The sequence below is a fragment of the Teleopsis dalmanni genome, chromosome 1 (genome assembly GCF_002237135.1).
Source record: "Teleopsis dalmanni isolate 2A chromosome 1, ASM223713v2, whole genome shotgun sequence".
NCBI classification, from domain to species: domain Eukaryota; kingdom Metazoa; phylum Arthropoda; class Insecta; order Diptera; family Diopsidae; genus Teleopsis; species Teleopsis dalmanni.
This window is the reverse complement of record NC_051846.1, coordinates 103301633-103319066: the sequence shown is the minus strand read 5'-3', so window position 1 is coordinate 103319066 and position 17434 is coordinate 103301633. Positions and strand designations below refer to the sequence as shown.

General features: G+C 30.5%; 2 protein-coding genes across 2 annotated transcripts; both read left to right on the top strand.

Annotated features, from left to right (window-relative positions):
• Positions 1 to 2313: 2313 nt before the first annotated feature.
• LOC119663680 lies at positions 2314 to 3018 on the top strand. The gene has a single exon (XM_038073290.1). The coding sequence runs from the start codon at positions 2314 to 2316 to the stop codon at positions 3016 to 3018; it is 705 nt and encodes a 234-aa protein (XP_037929218.1).
• A 3640-nt stretch (positions 3019 to 6658) lies between these two features.
• On the top strand, positions 6659 to 8829 carry LOC119663671 (GATA zinc finger domain-containing protein 14-like). The gene has a single exon (XM_038073282.1). It carries the CDS (start codon positions 6952 to 6954, stop codon positions 8827 to 8829), a length of 1878 nt encoding a protein of 625 aa, XP_037929210.1. The 5' UTR covers positions 6659 to 6951.
• Positions 8830 to 17434: the final 8605 nt, after the last annotated feature.

Genomic DNA, 17434 nt, shown 5'->3' with positions numbered 1-17434 from the left:
TCAGGCGCATATTAATACGATTCATGGAGGATTAAAACTGACGCTAAACTACGTTCGGGAAAAATTTTGGATTTTTCGTGGAACAATCGCTGTGAAAGCTTGCATCAATAAATGTTTAAAATGTTTTCGAATAAAGGCAAAAGGACAATCTCAATTAATGGGAAGTTTACCAACACCAAGAGTAAATTTCTCGAGGCCATTCACACACTGCGGCATAGACTATGCAGGGCCATTACACATTAAATGCTCGCAATTCAGGGGAATTAAAACACATAAGGCGTATATAGCTATTTTTGTATGTCTGGCAACAAAGGCAATTCACATTGAGTTAACTTCAGATCTGACATCTCAAGGATTTTTAGCAGCACTCAAACGATTGATAAGCAGACGTGGCTCAGTACATCATATTTATAGCGACAATGGTACCAATTTTACAGGTGCAAACAACATTTTACAGAAGATTCAAATAGAGAATCATCTAGCTGAAACAGGTATACGTTGGCATTTCATCCCTCCTGGCTCACCTCACTTTGGTGGTCTCTGGGAATCGGGAGTAAAATCCATTAAATATCATCTAGCTAGAATTATAGGTGACCAAAAATTGACATACGAGGAATTAAGTACGGTCTTAATTCAAATCGAATGTTGTCTTAATTCACGGCCACTCTGTCCATTAACAGACAACATTGAAGATCTTAATGCACTTACACCAGGACATTTCATTGTGGGATCGTCATTAATGACTCCAGCGCATGATAGTCTTATTAACTTTACAGAAACTAGCCTAAAAAGATGGAAGATTGTGCAGAAAATAAAGCAAGACTTTTGTAAACGGTGGTTCCAAGAATATATAAGAAATATTCAACAACAGAGATACAAATGGACAAAATCTATACCAAACTTAGAAGTTGGTCAACTAGTCCTATTGAAAGACGAAACATTAATATCATCGACGTGGCCTCTAGGCAGAGTTATAGAAGTTCATAAGGGAACAGATGGCTTAACCCGAGTTGCTACAATTAAAACCCAAAAGGGGATAGTAAAACGTACAATCCAAAAAATATGTCTTCTACCAATCACTGATAATGTAAAAGAAGGTCATATTCCGTCAAACCAGGAGAAGTTCCCAAAATTATTTAAAGAAGCAACATTAATCAAAGCAGAATCAGACACTCAAAATATGTTACCATTTGGAAACACTATTAGAAATAAAGAAGTAGTTTCGACAAAGTCTACTGCAGGAGATCCTAAAACGCGACGACAATGGTTATCGGCTAGGCAATCAAAATCGACAGTTCTTGCTATATTTTTGGCATATCTCACATTAGGAACTACATTAGCAACACCCACTATAACATATCCCGAATCAGGATTATTCATTGAAGGATTAGGCAAAGCAAAAATACAAAGAGGAACACTTAGAACCACTATCACATTTCCAATCCGTGACATAATTCAAGATCAAAGGAACGTTAATAGCACCATAAAACAATTAACAATGTTGTGTACCAAGTCAAAGGCTGTCAATCCTTATATACAATGTGACGATTTAGTTTCCAATTTAAGTCATGAAGGACGCATCTTAAGAACAACCATTGATCGATTGTTGACGGCAGAATCATCGGTTACAAGAAGTCCCCGAGAAATATTAGGTACAGTGTTAACAACACTTTTTGGTGTAAACGATGAAGTGTATCACGACATTGAAACGTTGGATCAAAATCAAAAATTATTGATCCAAAATACTAAATCAAATGCTAGAATCATGATATCCACAATAGCGGCAGTAAACAACACAGAAACTAAAATCATCAACAAAATCAACAGCTTTAGTAAAAGACTAAACGAAGGATTGCAGGCTATCAGTCAGATGCAAGGTTGGCATGATATCGGAGAAGGAAATAAACTGAATATATATGTACTTAATTCATATATAATGGCTTCCAATTACATTCGAGAAGTAGAATCAAAATATAATAAGATCTTCAATGTATATTTAAAACGCAGTCATATTTATGAATTCCTTTCACATGATGAAATTAATGATATTATAAATCGATGTTCCTCAAAAATTGGACCAGAAATGTATGTCTTACCAATTCCGATGAACAGATTGGAATATGTTCGAGATACTGACAACGTTATAATTTATGGTTATTTCACAATCAGCGATATAGAAGAATATGAAATCATTAGATTCAACACGATTCCAGAAAGAATTAATGATAATATATATCAAGAAATCGAATTGTTAACATCCACATTTGGCATCAATTATAGCAGTTAAAATATTTTGACGTTACTATCAGCCAAATGGAGACTGCAACCAAGCTGAATAATGGTACTAGGTTACTTCATCCAACAATATTTTACAACATTGACGAGAGTTCCAATTGTGTAATTAAGCAATTGTATAATAAATTAACATTCGATAACTGTCCGTCAAAAAGATTTCAAGTTATACAACCAGTTTGGAAAGAGCTTTGGACGCCCAATGCTTGGATATTCATTACACCAAATTTAACGACAATTCATGTAATTTGTCATATTGAACGTGAAGAAATAGTTCTGAATTATACGGGAATCATTCATATCTCTCCAGATTGTGTAATACATTCTAAGACTATTCAACTGGAAGGAAGAATGATGAAAGAATTTCAATCAATCACACACCACGTTAAACCAATCAGCATGCAAAACATTTCAATACCTGACAGTAGAATGCATAAAATTACAAATGAAACCGTTATCCCATTGGTGCAAGATTTATCAACTATGCTTTTGTACTCCGCAAGGGATGCTCAAGACAACATGGACCAAGTCAACGAAATATCTTGGAAAACAATAATGACTCATCAATATTGGAAGAAATGGGTCATCGGGGCTACAGCTATAATAATAATCATATTCGTTGGAGTATTATATTACATGTGTTACATTAAACCGAGAATACCATCAACATCAGCCAATAATCATACATCACCGTCCACTTACGATGTCGCTTGGTCTTGCACATAAACAACAACCTGCTGAGGCTAACAAATCTAGACCAACTTGTAATACCAACGCAGAGCCGGCATAATGTTGACGAATCAACAAAAAATTAAGAACTAGGTCATGAGTTAATCGCTCACACCTGTTGCTTAATTTCTTGGTTGACGAATCAACAAAAAGTAAAAATTAGGTCATAAGTAAAGCATTCGCAACTATTGCTTATTAAGCAATTTGTGCGAATTAAGCAATAAGTTATTTTATTTATTGTATGTTTTGCAATTACGGTTGCATTTTATTTTGTATAAAAGAACAAATCAATTTAAATAAAATCAGTTGTTGAAAGTAAATCAACGTCTCACCAATCTTTTATTGTTTCCCCCCACCAGTGGTAAGGGACATAAAGATTGTTAATGAACATTCTTGTTCACATAAATTTATCACTGCTATATATAAATGATAATACAGTACAATACAATACAAATGGAATACATTTTTAAAAATTTATGTTCATTTGTAAATAAATAAGGTAGGGTAGTGTAAGCTAGAGTCAAGTCTCAAAAATGTATTTTTTTATTATGTTAGTATAACTCTTGCTTGGTTATTCACAATGTTCTACGTATTTTTCAAAATATATTTTATATTTGACAATTGAATGCTAGTCATTGATATGAAAATATTCAGTATTCGATAGCTTCGAAAAATTTTTTTTACTATCTCATAAGAATGGTTTTTGGCGCATGTATTCAGACAACGTCTTCATGGTCTATCAGGAAATTGTGCGGAACGGAAACATGTGCACGTGACTTGCATTTGGTTTTCGTACACAATTTTTAGCTTTTTCTGTCTCTGCGCCACTTTTACCCTATTTAAAATTTGCTTTTTATTCCATATTGTTTTTTTATCGACATAATTGCTGTAAGTGAAACATTTTAACGAAATGTCAAGCAAATTCTTTCCAATTACGACAGCAAATAAACACCTACCTACGTTCATCCACAAACATACAGATTTAGTTAAAAGGTACGTGAAATATTTGAATTTAGTATGCCAATATAAAAGAAACTTGATATAATAATGGTGTTTTGATTATTAAAGTAGAAATGGAAACGCAAAAATGAACAATGATCTTATTTTGTTTATTTTATTTAATAAATCAACTACGTTCATTAATAAATACAAGCAGATAATTACAAACTACAAAAAAAAAATCATGTGCCGTATGATTGTAAGGACTGCCAAATCAATTTCAATTAAATTTTTTTGTAAACTGTTAGTGTGAGAAAATACCTTAAAATAATACTTTGCGTGTATAATTGCTTAAACTATAAATTTGATGAGTAATGATTAAATGATTAATGATTGCATAAAAGTAACCATTAACTAGATTTTGCGAATAATATTTATTTTTTGTAATCTTCAATTCATATTTAAAACTGCATTCTATCCACTTGGCTATTTGATTTCGTTTTGAACTTTAAACAGGCAGCTCTTTTTTGTTGCCCCTAGTCGTAAGGCTATATTCTTTTAAAAAAATTTTTATATGAACAGAGTGTTACACATAAAGCAAGCAAAAATCAGATACTTGCCATAAACTGTTGTTGATTGAACTTATATTTCTTCATATGTTATATATTTTGTATTTTGTGTTTAATTTGCCTATTAATATTTTTTAGTTTACACGTTTTTCCGAAACTTATTAATTAAATGTCATCGCGTGTAAATAATCATTTAAACTAAAACTAAATTAGAAATGTAATAAAAGAATAAGTATTTGAATCTTAATTCATATAGAACTTACATACATAAGAATAACAATTTGAGCACGTAAAGTATTCTTCACGATATTAATTAATAACAATTAGATTTGGTATATTCATTAATTTCGTATTTAAATCATTAAATATTTATTTAATATAGTATTTATTTCTACGCTTTTTGCATGTACTCACAAAAAACAATTGAATATATACTTAGGCAGTATATATTTGCAAAGGTCATAAATAGCATATAACACATGCCAGACAGATTGTCGCCGCTAAAACTCACTTATTGAGCTTGGCGTCTTTATATTTACATATGTATATACATATAAACATGCATATAATTTGTCATCAATATTACACTACTGAGACTGTACCATGGGCGCGATATAATTAAAGTATAGGTGTTTTATTATTATTTAGTACTTCTTGGTAATTGTGTGTGTTAAAATAGTAGACGGCTCAGTTGATCAAAAACTTCCCAAATTACTTTTGTTTTATTAATGCATATGTATACCTATTCCTGAACACATTTTCTTAATGTATTGTAAATCACATAAAAAAAACCTACAAATACATTATATGTGTGCGTACGATAACGATATCTTCAATGTTTATTATTACACAATCTATATTTTATAAAATATTTAATCATAGCATAAATATATATAAATAATTTTAATTAAAAAATATTATATTTTTATAATAGCATATGAAGTAACTTTATAGGCATTACGTATATATATCTACATATATTTGTATATCAAGATAATGAATTAGTGGTTGAAAAAGTACAGGTATTGAAGATTTGTGCTTAACACATTCAGTATCTTATTTTACATATATACACAAAACAAAAAATACGACGTCATACTGTCTGGCAAAATAACTGGCGACACTATGTCTGCCAGATCACTGCGTTGTTGCCACATTTTCTGGTTTCAGATATATAAAAATTATTATATTTTTGTATCTGATAGTTATTCCTCAAATGAAAATAAATGCTAAATTTATAAATTCATTCAGAAAGCTTTAAGCTAAATCACGAATATGTAAAACATTCTACTCTAATACACTACTGCATGGATCTCACTTTAATTCACATTACAATCTAATCGTGAAACTTGGCAACAGTGACTGAACTGCTTAGTATTTTTTTCAAACCTGTTTTCTGTACAGATACTAACAAATCGACTTGTGTTAAGCACCATCCACATACAATTTTATTTTATTTTAAATTATTAATGGAAACCAAGAAGAATACAATATGTATATAAATAGAATATGTATTTTTAACTAGTGTTAAAGGTTTAAAGTTATACAAATAAACGAATGTATTTGTATGCAAACGTACAACATACGTATCAAATCAAATATGATAATTTTTTAATATTCTAAGGTGCGCAAATTCTTTAGATAATTTAAAAAATTTCTAAAGTTCATTTTATATATTGTGAAATTATTGAAATATTATACGTGTATTTTAATACTGGTTTTGAAGAATGATACTATATATATACTTCACATTCCACTATATGTTTAATTCCTTATTTATTTCATATTCCTAATATATGTGTTCAGCAAATATGTACATACATTGTCACCCACATTTTTTTATACAAATCAAACTAATAAAATAAAATTTTTTTTCAAACATATTTACATGCTATGTGCATTGTTATGCTGAAGTAGATTTATATTCAACAGTTGGATTTCATTTGTATTGGTAGTACAAGTTACGACTACAACCAAAATATAGAGACAGAATGTCTGGCATTACTTGGTTCATTCCATATTTAAGATATAAATTTAGTCTCAAGCTGAATAACGAACAGAGTGAATGATTCGCGCAATTTCAGAAATAGAATATATACATATGTATATATATATATATATGTATGTATTATAAATAATACAGTTTTATTCACAACTTTTTAATCACAGTATATTTTTGTTATATAGTCATTTACAAGTTAACAAGGAAACGTCGAAAGTATACCCGGTGTTTGATATTTTGTAATTTGCATGTATGCAAATAATAAAGTTCGACCAAAAAGTAACGACAATTTCTTTAAAATTTAAACGCTTAAATTACTTTGTGAAAAGCAATGAAAAGTAATGTATATTCAGCGTAATATTTTGCGGAAAGCAAAACTCTCTAAAAAAGTTATTTTTTCTGCCAACATTTCTTAAACATATGGGAAATATTTATTTCAAAGCAATTTTTATAAATTTACTAAAAGTAAAGCGACAATTATTTTATGTAAACATGAAAATCAATTCAAATGTAACTAATAATTCTACTCTAAAAATGGGATCACGTCGAATTTTCACTCCACAGTTTAAACTTCAAGTGCTGGAGTCATATCGTAATGATATTGATTGTAAAGGAAATCAGCGAGCTACAGCAAGAAAATATAATATACATCGAAGACAAATTCAAAAATGGTTACAATGTGAGTCCATTTTAAGATCTTCTGTTGCTAACACAGCTCAAGTTTCTATAAAGCAATCATTTAATAACAAGAATCAAATTAACATGGGTTCTACATCTGCATCATTTTGTCCTAGTTTTGTTGATGACAAACAATTTACAGCGCGATCTACTCTTAATGAAAACGAGGTATCAAATATTTATACAAATGCATCAAATGTGCCAATAATAAACACAAACGAAATATTGAGGAATAAATCAGTTCGAGATAATTCAGTAAAAAAAAGTAATTTGTTGTTGAATTCACAATCTTTAAGTTCTAGATCAAATGTTTCTTTAATACGACCCATTGCAATGGGAATACCAACACGAAATAATTCGTTGTTATCAATTGATTTACATTGCACCCAGCCAGATCATCGATACATGTTGCCATATACTCTACCTACATTGCATTGCCAGCAAAAATATACCAGTTTGCCGCCACATGATCAATCTGTCATGTATGCAACAATACATAACAAAATATTAGAAAATCAATCAATAGAAAATATGTCGATTAAAACAATAACTAATGAAAAATCTGAATTGAGGCACACACAAGAATGTACAGGTACTAAACTGTTTGCGGAAAAACATCAAAATGCGTGTAGTAAAAATTTGTACAACTTCAATGGAAATTTATGTACATTTGAAAATAAACAGCAATATTTTGAAATCACTAATGATTCTTCAATTATAACAACAACACCAATAGACTTATCTCTTGGAATACGAAATAAAAACAATGAAAGTAATCAAATAATTTCCAAAAATTGTTATAACTATTTAGATCAAAAACAATTAACTTTATATTGTTCTGAAAACTTAACTAAAAATAATTCGAATACACATAAAACATTTAATGAACAACAACATAACTTTATAAATGAAGTAGTTTCTAATGACCAAAAGCAAAAACCAGAAGAATTATATAACAAGACAACGACGGTATTTTCGAGATCTATTAAGCAAACAAAAGAAAATTTTGAAAATTCATTTAAAAGCGAGAAGAAAGTTGATGTTACAAGCAATAGAATTATATCTAAGCCAGTGAAATTATTTAAACCATATTTATTGGAGGATGAAAATACAAATGGGAATGAAAAGACATTGAGAGTAGATAATTCAGAAAGAAATGATAATCAAGAGACAATAATTTGGAATAAGCTTCCTAATAACACATCTTTGCGACTAAATAATTGTGATAAATATCAAAGGGAAGATGAAACAAACTTTAGCTGTTTTAATAAAAATTCCCTTCAATTAGAAAAGGAGATTTTATTTAAAAAAAGGTCAACAGGTTTTCAAAGTGAGTTTTGCTCATCTTTATCAACGGGATTATACCCAAATTTATGCCAATATCCCAAAGAATTTTTTGGATCAGGATATGAAAGTTGCTCATCTACTTACAGCGATTCATCATGCCGAAGTGAATCATGTCTTCTTTCAAACGATAGAACCTACAGTATTGATATTGAAATGCAAACATTTTATGATAACGTTAGATCTAATCAAATACATTTGCAAGATTGGCTAAACCAGGGTAGTAATATAAATGCTTCGACAACACCTAACACTTCCATAGCGTTATATGCATAAAATTAATATTCGTGTTACTTTTTTTTTATAATATTCGTGTTACTTTTTTTTATACTACATTACTAAGAAATTATTTTATATTGGTATACATAAATTTCTAAAATTTATTGTTTATGAAAAGTTTATGCACACTATATAAATTTATATATATGTATAAGTATGTATATGAGTAAGTTTTGAAAGTTTTAATGTTAATATATAAGGAAAAGCTTTAATAATCCTGAAAAAACTCTGAATCGATAAATGCTTTTATATTGTAATTTGTATGAAAATATTTTTGTGATAAACAATTATCCCACGTATATGTTAATTTCTAAAAATATGGTATCTCTGTTACAACTAAGCTAGCAAAATATTATAAATATATTTTTGTATGAAAGCAATTTTAAATAATCCAACACTTTATACACTAAAAAAATTGATTAATATGTTGTTTCATTTTTTTAAACTTTACAAAGTTATATATAAAATGGTTGTTATATTGATATTGTACGATATTGCTGTAATAAAATTGTGTTTAGGTTGTTTTTATTTACTTGATGCTGCACTAATATTAATTGAACTGCAAACAGAAAATGTGTTGGTCAGATAGCGGCATTTGTGTGCTTAGAAATAAATCTATTAAATATACATAGGTAATGGCATATTCCCTAATGGCCGATTTTTCAAAGTTTGCTTAAATTTAATACAAGTATGCTATCCGAAACTTGAAATAACCGCCTACTATTTTGGGATTGTTCTTAAAAAAAGTCGTAAGTTTAGCTAAACGAATGCTTAAACTAATATTGAAAAATTGGCCCTTAATGGAATAAATGAGAGGTTTTTGAGACGTTAACAGTTTTTAACAGGTTATTTTGTAGGGAACTTTTTGATACATCAATATTCAAATACATTAAAATTTACGTAGCAAATAAGCTGTTCAAAGAGCAGTTAGTTTAGAAAAAAAATTATGACTAGGATAATTATTTAGAATAAGCTTCCTAATACCTTCCAATAATTATTATATACATATAGAAAATGGAGCATGAAACAAGCTTTATTTATGAATTATTTAAGCATGTTACGTAAGCTACGAAATATTTCCTTGCGGCTTACATGTTAAATATTACGACTAAATTTATAATAAAATATAATTTACAATACCATGACATCTAAAATTCTGCATGCAAATACATTTTCCTAAAATTATTTTAATGTATTAATTTTTAGAACTAAGGTATAGTTGTGAGAACAGAACTGAATGCTGTGGGGCAGTTGAATACAACGATAGAAATGTAAGAACGCTGGAACCGAGTCAAAAAAAATTCTTTCCAAACTTGAGTCTCTATGATAGTTTTTCAAAGCTTAAGCGTAAAAAATCTCTAAATATGGTTGACCACACCTCAACTTAAATTGACAAACTTCTGAAAACGAAATTGTCGAAAACAGAGAATTTCATATAGTAATAAAAGAGTTAACTCATAAACAGTACAGAATGCATAATTTCAAAAAATTTTTATGGTTATAAAAAACGTTTATGGTTATAAATAGGGTACATCAAAACATATTAAAATTTCAGTATGTCAAGTATGGTTGATTGGTTAATTGGTTGGTTGCAGTGGCAGTGACAGGCCATTTGATAACAAGTAAGCAATTGAGCAAGTAAATCAACAAAACAGCGATTGGTGTCAGATAATATTTGATTATATTTAATTTATATTTTGGCATACAATGCCACCAAGTGACCATACCAAACACACTAAATTCTTACAAAAATGCGCGGTCTTTTATATGCATTCGCCTGAACCTGTTGCGTTAAGTACACAAAGCTTTGAACTGATCATAATTTAACTTGATGCAATTTAGAACTTTTGCACAAAAGCTCTCTTGTACATGTTTTGCATCGAATTGAATTCTGACATTTCTTTGACATTTGTAAATGTTTGTTCATGTTATACAAAGCACCGCGCTAGTGTTTTTTTTATCGTTGAAATATTTATAAATATAATAATAAATAATTTATAAATAAATATAAATAAATTTACGGGGATAAATAAAGAAGGTATGTATTTATTATTTTATTAAAATATATTTCTCTCTAAAATATATTTCAACTGCATGTTGCAGTTGCATGCAGGCTGGGTGGTTTTTCGGTAAGTTGTTTCTAATAACTATGTTAAATGTTTATTCATATATTTCAATTTCAGATTAAATATGGACTTACTAAATTTATGTACGTTGGAAATTATTATAAAATTTCCTTCCTTACAGACTAAATCTATCCGACGAATTTAGGTAATTTAATATGTGTCCTATCTTCACCGATATTAATAAATCTTCACCGATAATAGTCTAAAATTATTATAAAATTTCCTTCCTTACAGACTAAATCTATTCCGACGAATTTAGGTAATTTAATATGTGTCCTATCTTCACCGATATTAATAAATCTTCACCGATAATAGTCTAATAAACTGTCAGAGAAGTATTTTTCTAAAAACCTATTTTCTTTTGGATGCCAAAGCAGGGTATTCACAGAGAAAGAATGTTATGATTTTTTTTTTCCTGTAGTTTTCCACAAATTCTGCAGTGATGATTATGAGGAATACGCAGTTTCTCTGCATGGGTTCTTATACATCAATTACCAGAGAGAACTGTAGTGAGCTTTGCAGTGTTCATGCAGTCTCTTTTGATGAGTTCCAAGGATCTTATTTTATTTTAGGTGGACCATCTTAACCTGGAAATTGCACATGACTTAAGTGTTTTCCATCTATTATTGTCAAGTTAAAAAAAAATAGAAATACGTATACCTCTTAATGGTCTCTATGATAATATACAACGGTACCGCCAGGAAAGCCCCAGAGCGGGCCGAAGTGTCAGCCATCTCGTTCCCTTCGATGTTTCTGTGCCCAGGAACCCAGATGCAGGTAATGTCAGCCAACCGATTTAGCTCTTCGATTGCCTCTCTACATTCTTTTACTGTCTTCGATTTTGTGGTATAGGATTCAAGGACTTTAATTGCTGCCTGTCTGTCAATGAAAGTTGCCACACTACATCTGTCCTTGATGTGATTTGCAATTTGCGGACAAACTTCTCCAATTTCTAAGATTTCTGCCTAAAAAACCGATGACGCGAACATCCCTCTTTCTACTCCGTAGTTCATATTCGAGCCATCCGTATAGATTCAGATATCGTAATTTGGGTAATAACTTTTTTTTCCGATTTATTTTTTGAAGGGAATATTGTTTGAAAATTTTTTTCAAAGTCTAGACACGGATTTAGATAATTTGAATCATCCCATACAAAACAGTTTAGAACTGTACCTAGAATCCGACTATGCTTATATATTCATTTCTACCAGTCGCCTGTATAGCATCGATAGTATAACATCGTTGTTGCAAATATTTGATGTAAAAATCAATAGGTAGTAGGTGTAGCATCACGTTTAAGACGTCCGAAAGGGTCGTCCTAATAGTTCCTGTGACGCCTGCCATCCTCTAAACTTTGTTGAGTTTATAAATATCACAGCTCTTAATCAAAGCTGGCCACCAAACGACAGCGGCATATGTGAGAATTGAACGGATGACCGTATACATAACCCCTCCTTGTGACGTGTCTCTGATGACGTATTTGATTTGAGTTGTGCTGCCTAACTGTGAATGAATGGTGTTTGTTTTTATCATAGTAACTATCTAATTTTTGATCTCTTCCTCTAAACCTATTCTGGAAAGTAAAGTCATGAATATCTTTATTGGAGCCATTTTAATAATGGCTCCCTCAACATCTAAAAAACTTGTCAACGAGTATTGTTTGAAATTAAATTGTTTTTCCACAGTCCGAATAACCTCATGTAGAGCTGTTCAGTAGATCTACCCTTGAGGTAAGCGTACTGGGATTTGAAATTGGAAAACGTTCCATTGTTTTAACTAAAAATGAAGTTAGACTAATCTGTCTGTAGTCTTTGGCGGACTTGTGACCGATTTTACCTACCTTGGGAATTAAGACTTAAGACCTTTACTGACCTCCAACTAAATGATGTAACGACACGTTCCTTATGGTCGTTGCAAATTGCTGGGATATCCTTAGCTTTACCAGAGCCGTCACAAAAAATTTGTGATTGTGACCAAAATATTCAAAGACATTACTTGATTTTTTTTATGTTTATAGTTCATATTAAAAAAAAATTATATAATTCAAAAATAATTATAAAATATTTGGATATAATGTCAATTCAGTATGAAATAATCGATTTGGAGTTAAATAATCGTTTTATGTGTGCTTGTGGTAAACCTGGTACTGATTGTGTTCTCTCCTGGCCTGTTTATCTCACATATAGTAGGTGTACGACAACCGATCGCGTTGAGATAAATTTTTTCCTTATGTCGAAATATTTGTTATGCCTTCGGTTAAATATTTCCTTATATGGAAATATTCTTTTATATTTTATTTTGAGTATATCAATAGGCATCCTTATAAGGAAATATTCTTTTAGTTTTATTCGAAATTATATCGGTTACAGTATATACTACAGCCGATCGCAACGATATAATTTTATAATATTTATTTATTTATTTATTATAATTAATTACAAAATATAAAATCTTATAACTAAGATCAGAAAAACGAGCGCTAGCTGCCAGGGCCTTAAGCTCGGATATTATACATTAAATTTTATTTACTAGATTACAGGCTTTAATATATTTACACATCAAAAGTATATTTTTAACATTAATTGTTTTTAAAACGCTGGTTGGTGAGATATTGGGAAAGATATTACTACGAATAGAATTAAAAGAAGGGCAATCGTTAAGTATATGATCTATGGATGGTGTGCTATTACAAAATAGACAGTTTGATGGTTGATCGCCACTCAAAAGATGTTTATGAAAAAACTTTGAATGTCCCATACGCTATTGATCGATTTGATTGATGGTATTGATCGACTTGTAGCGATGGTTGTACACTGACCATTCCATAGCCCATTCGTCTTCCATATGTTTGTTTATAAAATTTAAAACGCCTTTTCTTTCGGATGTCTTGAATTAGAATAAGTGAGAGCGAATAGCGGCAGAGGCAGCTTGATCTGCTAGTTCGTTTCCTTTAATTCCTGCGCGCCCAGGAACCCACATAATTTTAATTTTGTTTGAAAAACGTATGCAGTTGTTTCTGATAGCACAAATAAGGTCGGTGTTATTATTGATATTTTTTACAGCTTCAATTTGCCTTTGTTGCATGTTGCGTGGTCAGTAGCAAGTTTTATAGCCAGAGCCTCTGCAGTAAAGATGGAACAATGGGGTGCAACTAATCCAGTCGTGATTACGGAGCCATTTTGTTGTATTTTAGCAAATGTGACATGATTTTCAGTTTTTGAACCATCTGTGTACAATAGAGTCCAATTGTTTTTTATATAGAAATCAGAAAATTTTGCAAACAGTTGTCTAAACATTTTGGTGGTTGTGTTACTTTTTCCATAGGTTTGCAGGTCGATTACAAAAGATGTTGGATTAAGAAACCAAGGGGGCTCATGATTTTGTATCATACGATGAGGTTTAATGTCGAGGTCGATCAATTTAGCATATTCAATACACCGCACAATTGTCGACTTAACTCTATTTGTTGGCTTTCGATGGAATACATTTACAACGTCTTTATATAAAATAGCGTTGTTGCTGCACAGTAGTTTAGGAACAAGTTTATAAGTTGTTGACTTAACTCGATTTGATATTGTAGGTAGCCCAGCTTCTGTCAATAAGTTTTTGATTGGAGTTGTGGGGAACGCAGCAATACTCCTTCGAACGGCAGCATGATAGGGTGTCTAATATTGCTGTTTGCACACCATCCAAAGAGTGGTAGAGCGTAATTTAATTTAGAGAGTATAAGTGATTTAGTGATATTAATCAAAGTTGATACATGAATAAAAAAATGTTTAGATGAAAGGTATTTAATAATGTTTAACCTGGCAGCTAGGTTTTTTCTTAATTCTAGATATTGTTGCTTAAAGTTAAGTTTGTTGTCAAACACTATACCTAATATTTTTAAATAATTAACAACTTCGATATTTACGGCATTGTACCTTAAGTTTAGTTGGTTACAATTCTTTTTTTTACAAATGTGCAAAATTTTACATTTATTTAAAGCAAGATTAGCACCAGAAAACTTACTCCAATCTTTTATGTCATTTAATATCTCAGTGAAAATTACTTGAACTATAGATATATGTATCCTTAACTTTGGAGAATATTATTGCATCATCAGCGCAAATAGCATGTTCAACTCTATTGTATTTCAATATTATTTTACTTAATGGATCAAAAGCTATTATAAATAAAATTACTGATAATGGAGATCCTTGTGGAATCCCATTATACAGAGCAAAGATATCGGAGCAAGTTGAATTAATCCTAACACAAAATTTGCGATTAGTCAAAAAGGCTTTAACAAAATTAAAGATCCTTTTACCAACTTTCCAAATAGCAAGCTGCTGAAGCACAACGTGTACTCCGATGCAATCAAATGCTTTTTCAAAATCAGTAGCTAAGATGGTTACATGATTTTTACTGGAAAGAGCAGAAGACGCATAGTGCTGGAGATGTAAAAGGACATCAATTGTGCTTTGCTTCTTCCTAAAAGCGACTTCTAGAAAAAATCATTGCTAATAGAATTTTGTGGTATTTAACTAAAAACAACCTAATTAGTCCTAAATTAGGTTGTTTTTAGTTAAATACCACAAAATTCTATTAGCAATGATTTTTTCTAGAATTTTACCCATACACAGCAGAAGTGAAATTGGGCGATAGTTACTAGTTTCAGAGCTTAATGTTTTAGATTTAGGTATGAGAATAACTTCAGCAGTATGCCAACTTTGTGGATAAATACCTTTCTCCAAAATGTTATTGTATAATTTGATTAATCTATTTATTAGGATTGTTGGAAGATTAAGTAACATGGGGTATGATATACGATCGCAACCCGGGGTTTTTCCCTTAACCTTGCAAATGACGCTACTAAATTCAACTATTGTAATATCAATCTCGATTTTCTTAGCCGCGGCAGATAATGATGTACGGCTATAATCATACTGAAAGAAAAAACTTTTATTAGTTATAAATTGTTGAGAAAAGTGACAATCTTTGGAGAAATTAGACCAGGTTGTACCAAAAGAATTTGCAATATCTTTACTTAACGTCAGGAGATTTGAGCCGGTATTAATGGAGCTTATTATAGGGTTATTGTATCTGCCTGTTAGCCTATTTATGTCAGCCCAAATCTTTTTTGTACTTGAATTTGGGTTTATTTTGGATGTCAACTTTTCCAAGCTTTCAGATTTTGCGGCTTTGACTTGCCTTCTAAATAGGCCTTTTTATACAAAACTAAATTAGAATAGGACCTAAATCTTTTAAAATTTAGCCAATAAAATTGTTTTTCGTTTCTAAATTGATTTAAATTGGAATTCCACCATGGTATTTTGGATTTAACATATGATGGCTTTGTCTGTGGGATCGCAATATTTGCTGCGGATCTAATAATTTTAGCCAAATTGGCTGCTTCTTTACTATTTTCGTCTGCTATATTAAATTTGTTATTGTTTTGTTTACAAACTTGTTGGAATTTGTCCCAATCCGCAAAATCGGTTTTGAACTTTAGTCTTGGCTTAAATTTATCATATTGGAGATTTGATAGTAAGCTAATTACAAAAGGGAAATGATCACTGCCGTGCAGATTTTGAAGTATGTTCCAGGCACATTTAGGTGTGAGGGCGGCTGAACACATTGTAAGATCTATGTGAGAAAATGAGTTGCGAGTAGAAAAATGTGTGGGAGACCCATCGTTTAAAATAAAGAGGTTTTCGCTTAAAATTACATCTTCAATAATTTTATCCCTGCTGTTACATACATTGGAACCCCATAAAGGACTCCAGGCATTAAAATCTCCTGTAGCAATAAAAGGAGTATTAATATTATTAAAAGAATTTCTAATGTCAAATGCTGAGATTAATTGTTGAGGCGGAATATATAAATTAATAATGTTACAATCAAAACCTGCATTAATTGTAATGGCCATTGAACAAATATTTGAGTTGTTGTATATATGTTTATGTGGAATATGTTTTTTTATTAAAATTCCTATGCCTTGTTTGGCTGTAGTATTTATGGGAAGGTTGTGAAAATATCCCACAAAATTTTTAGGTGTTATTATATTATTTCTGTTGAAAGCTATATGAGTTTCTTGTAGAACAATAATATCCGGGTTTATATGTTTGATTAAAAGTTTTAGTTCAAGATAATTATTTATATAGCCTTTAATATTCCACTGAAGTATTTTTAACGACATAAAAAAGTGAAATAAAAAGAAAATAATCTATGTAAAAAAAAAATAAAATAAAATTTGTGCAAAAAAAAAATAAAACTATAGCGAATAAACATTGTTTTTTATGCTTCTAATTTTGATATTGTAATTTACATTTGTCGAGTTTTTTTTGCACTTCATCATCGCTTAAAACTACATCACTATCTGAGAGACGTGTTCTAGTAAGAGAATCTTGACTAGTAGAGAGCTTTTTTCTAAATTTAGGGATAGTTCCAATTATTGATTTTATTGTAGAAATATTTGATTTACGATCGTGTGT

What these genes read in the sequence shown, in the direction of transcription:
- LOC119663680 (XM_038073290.1), top strand. Translation starts at nt 2,314, where the DNA reads ATGGAGACTGCAACCAAGCTGAATAATGGTACTAGGTTACTTCATCCA.
- LOC119663671 (XM_038073282.1), top strand. Translation starts at nt 6,952, where the DNA reads ATGGGAAATATTTATTTCAAAGCAATTTTTATAAATTTACTAAAAGTA.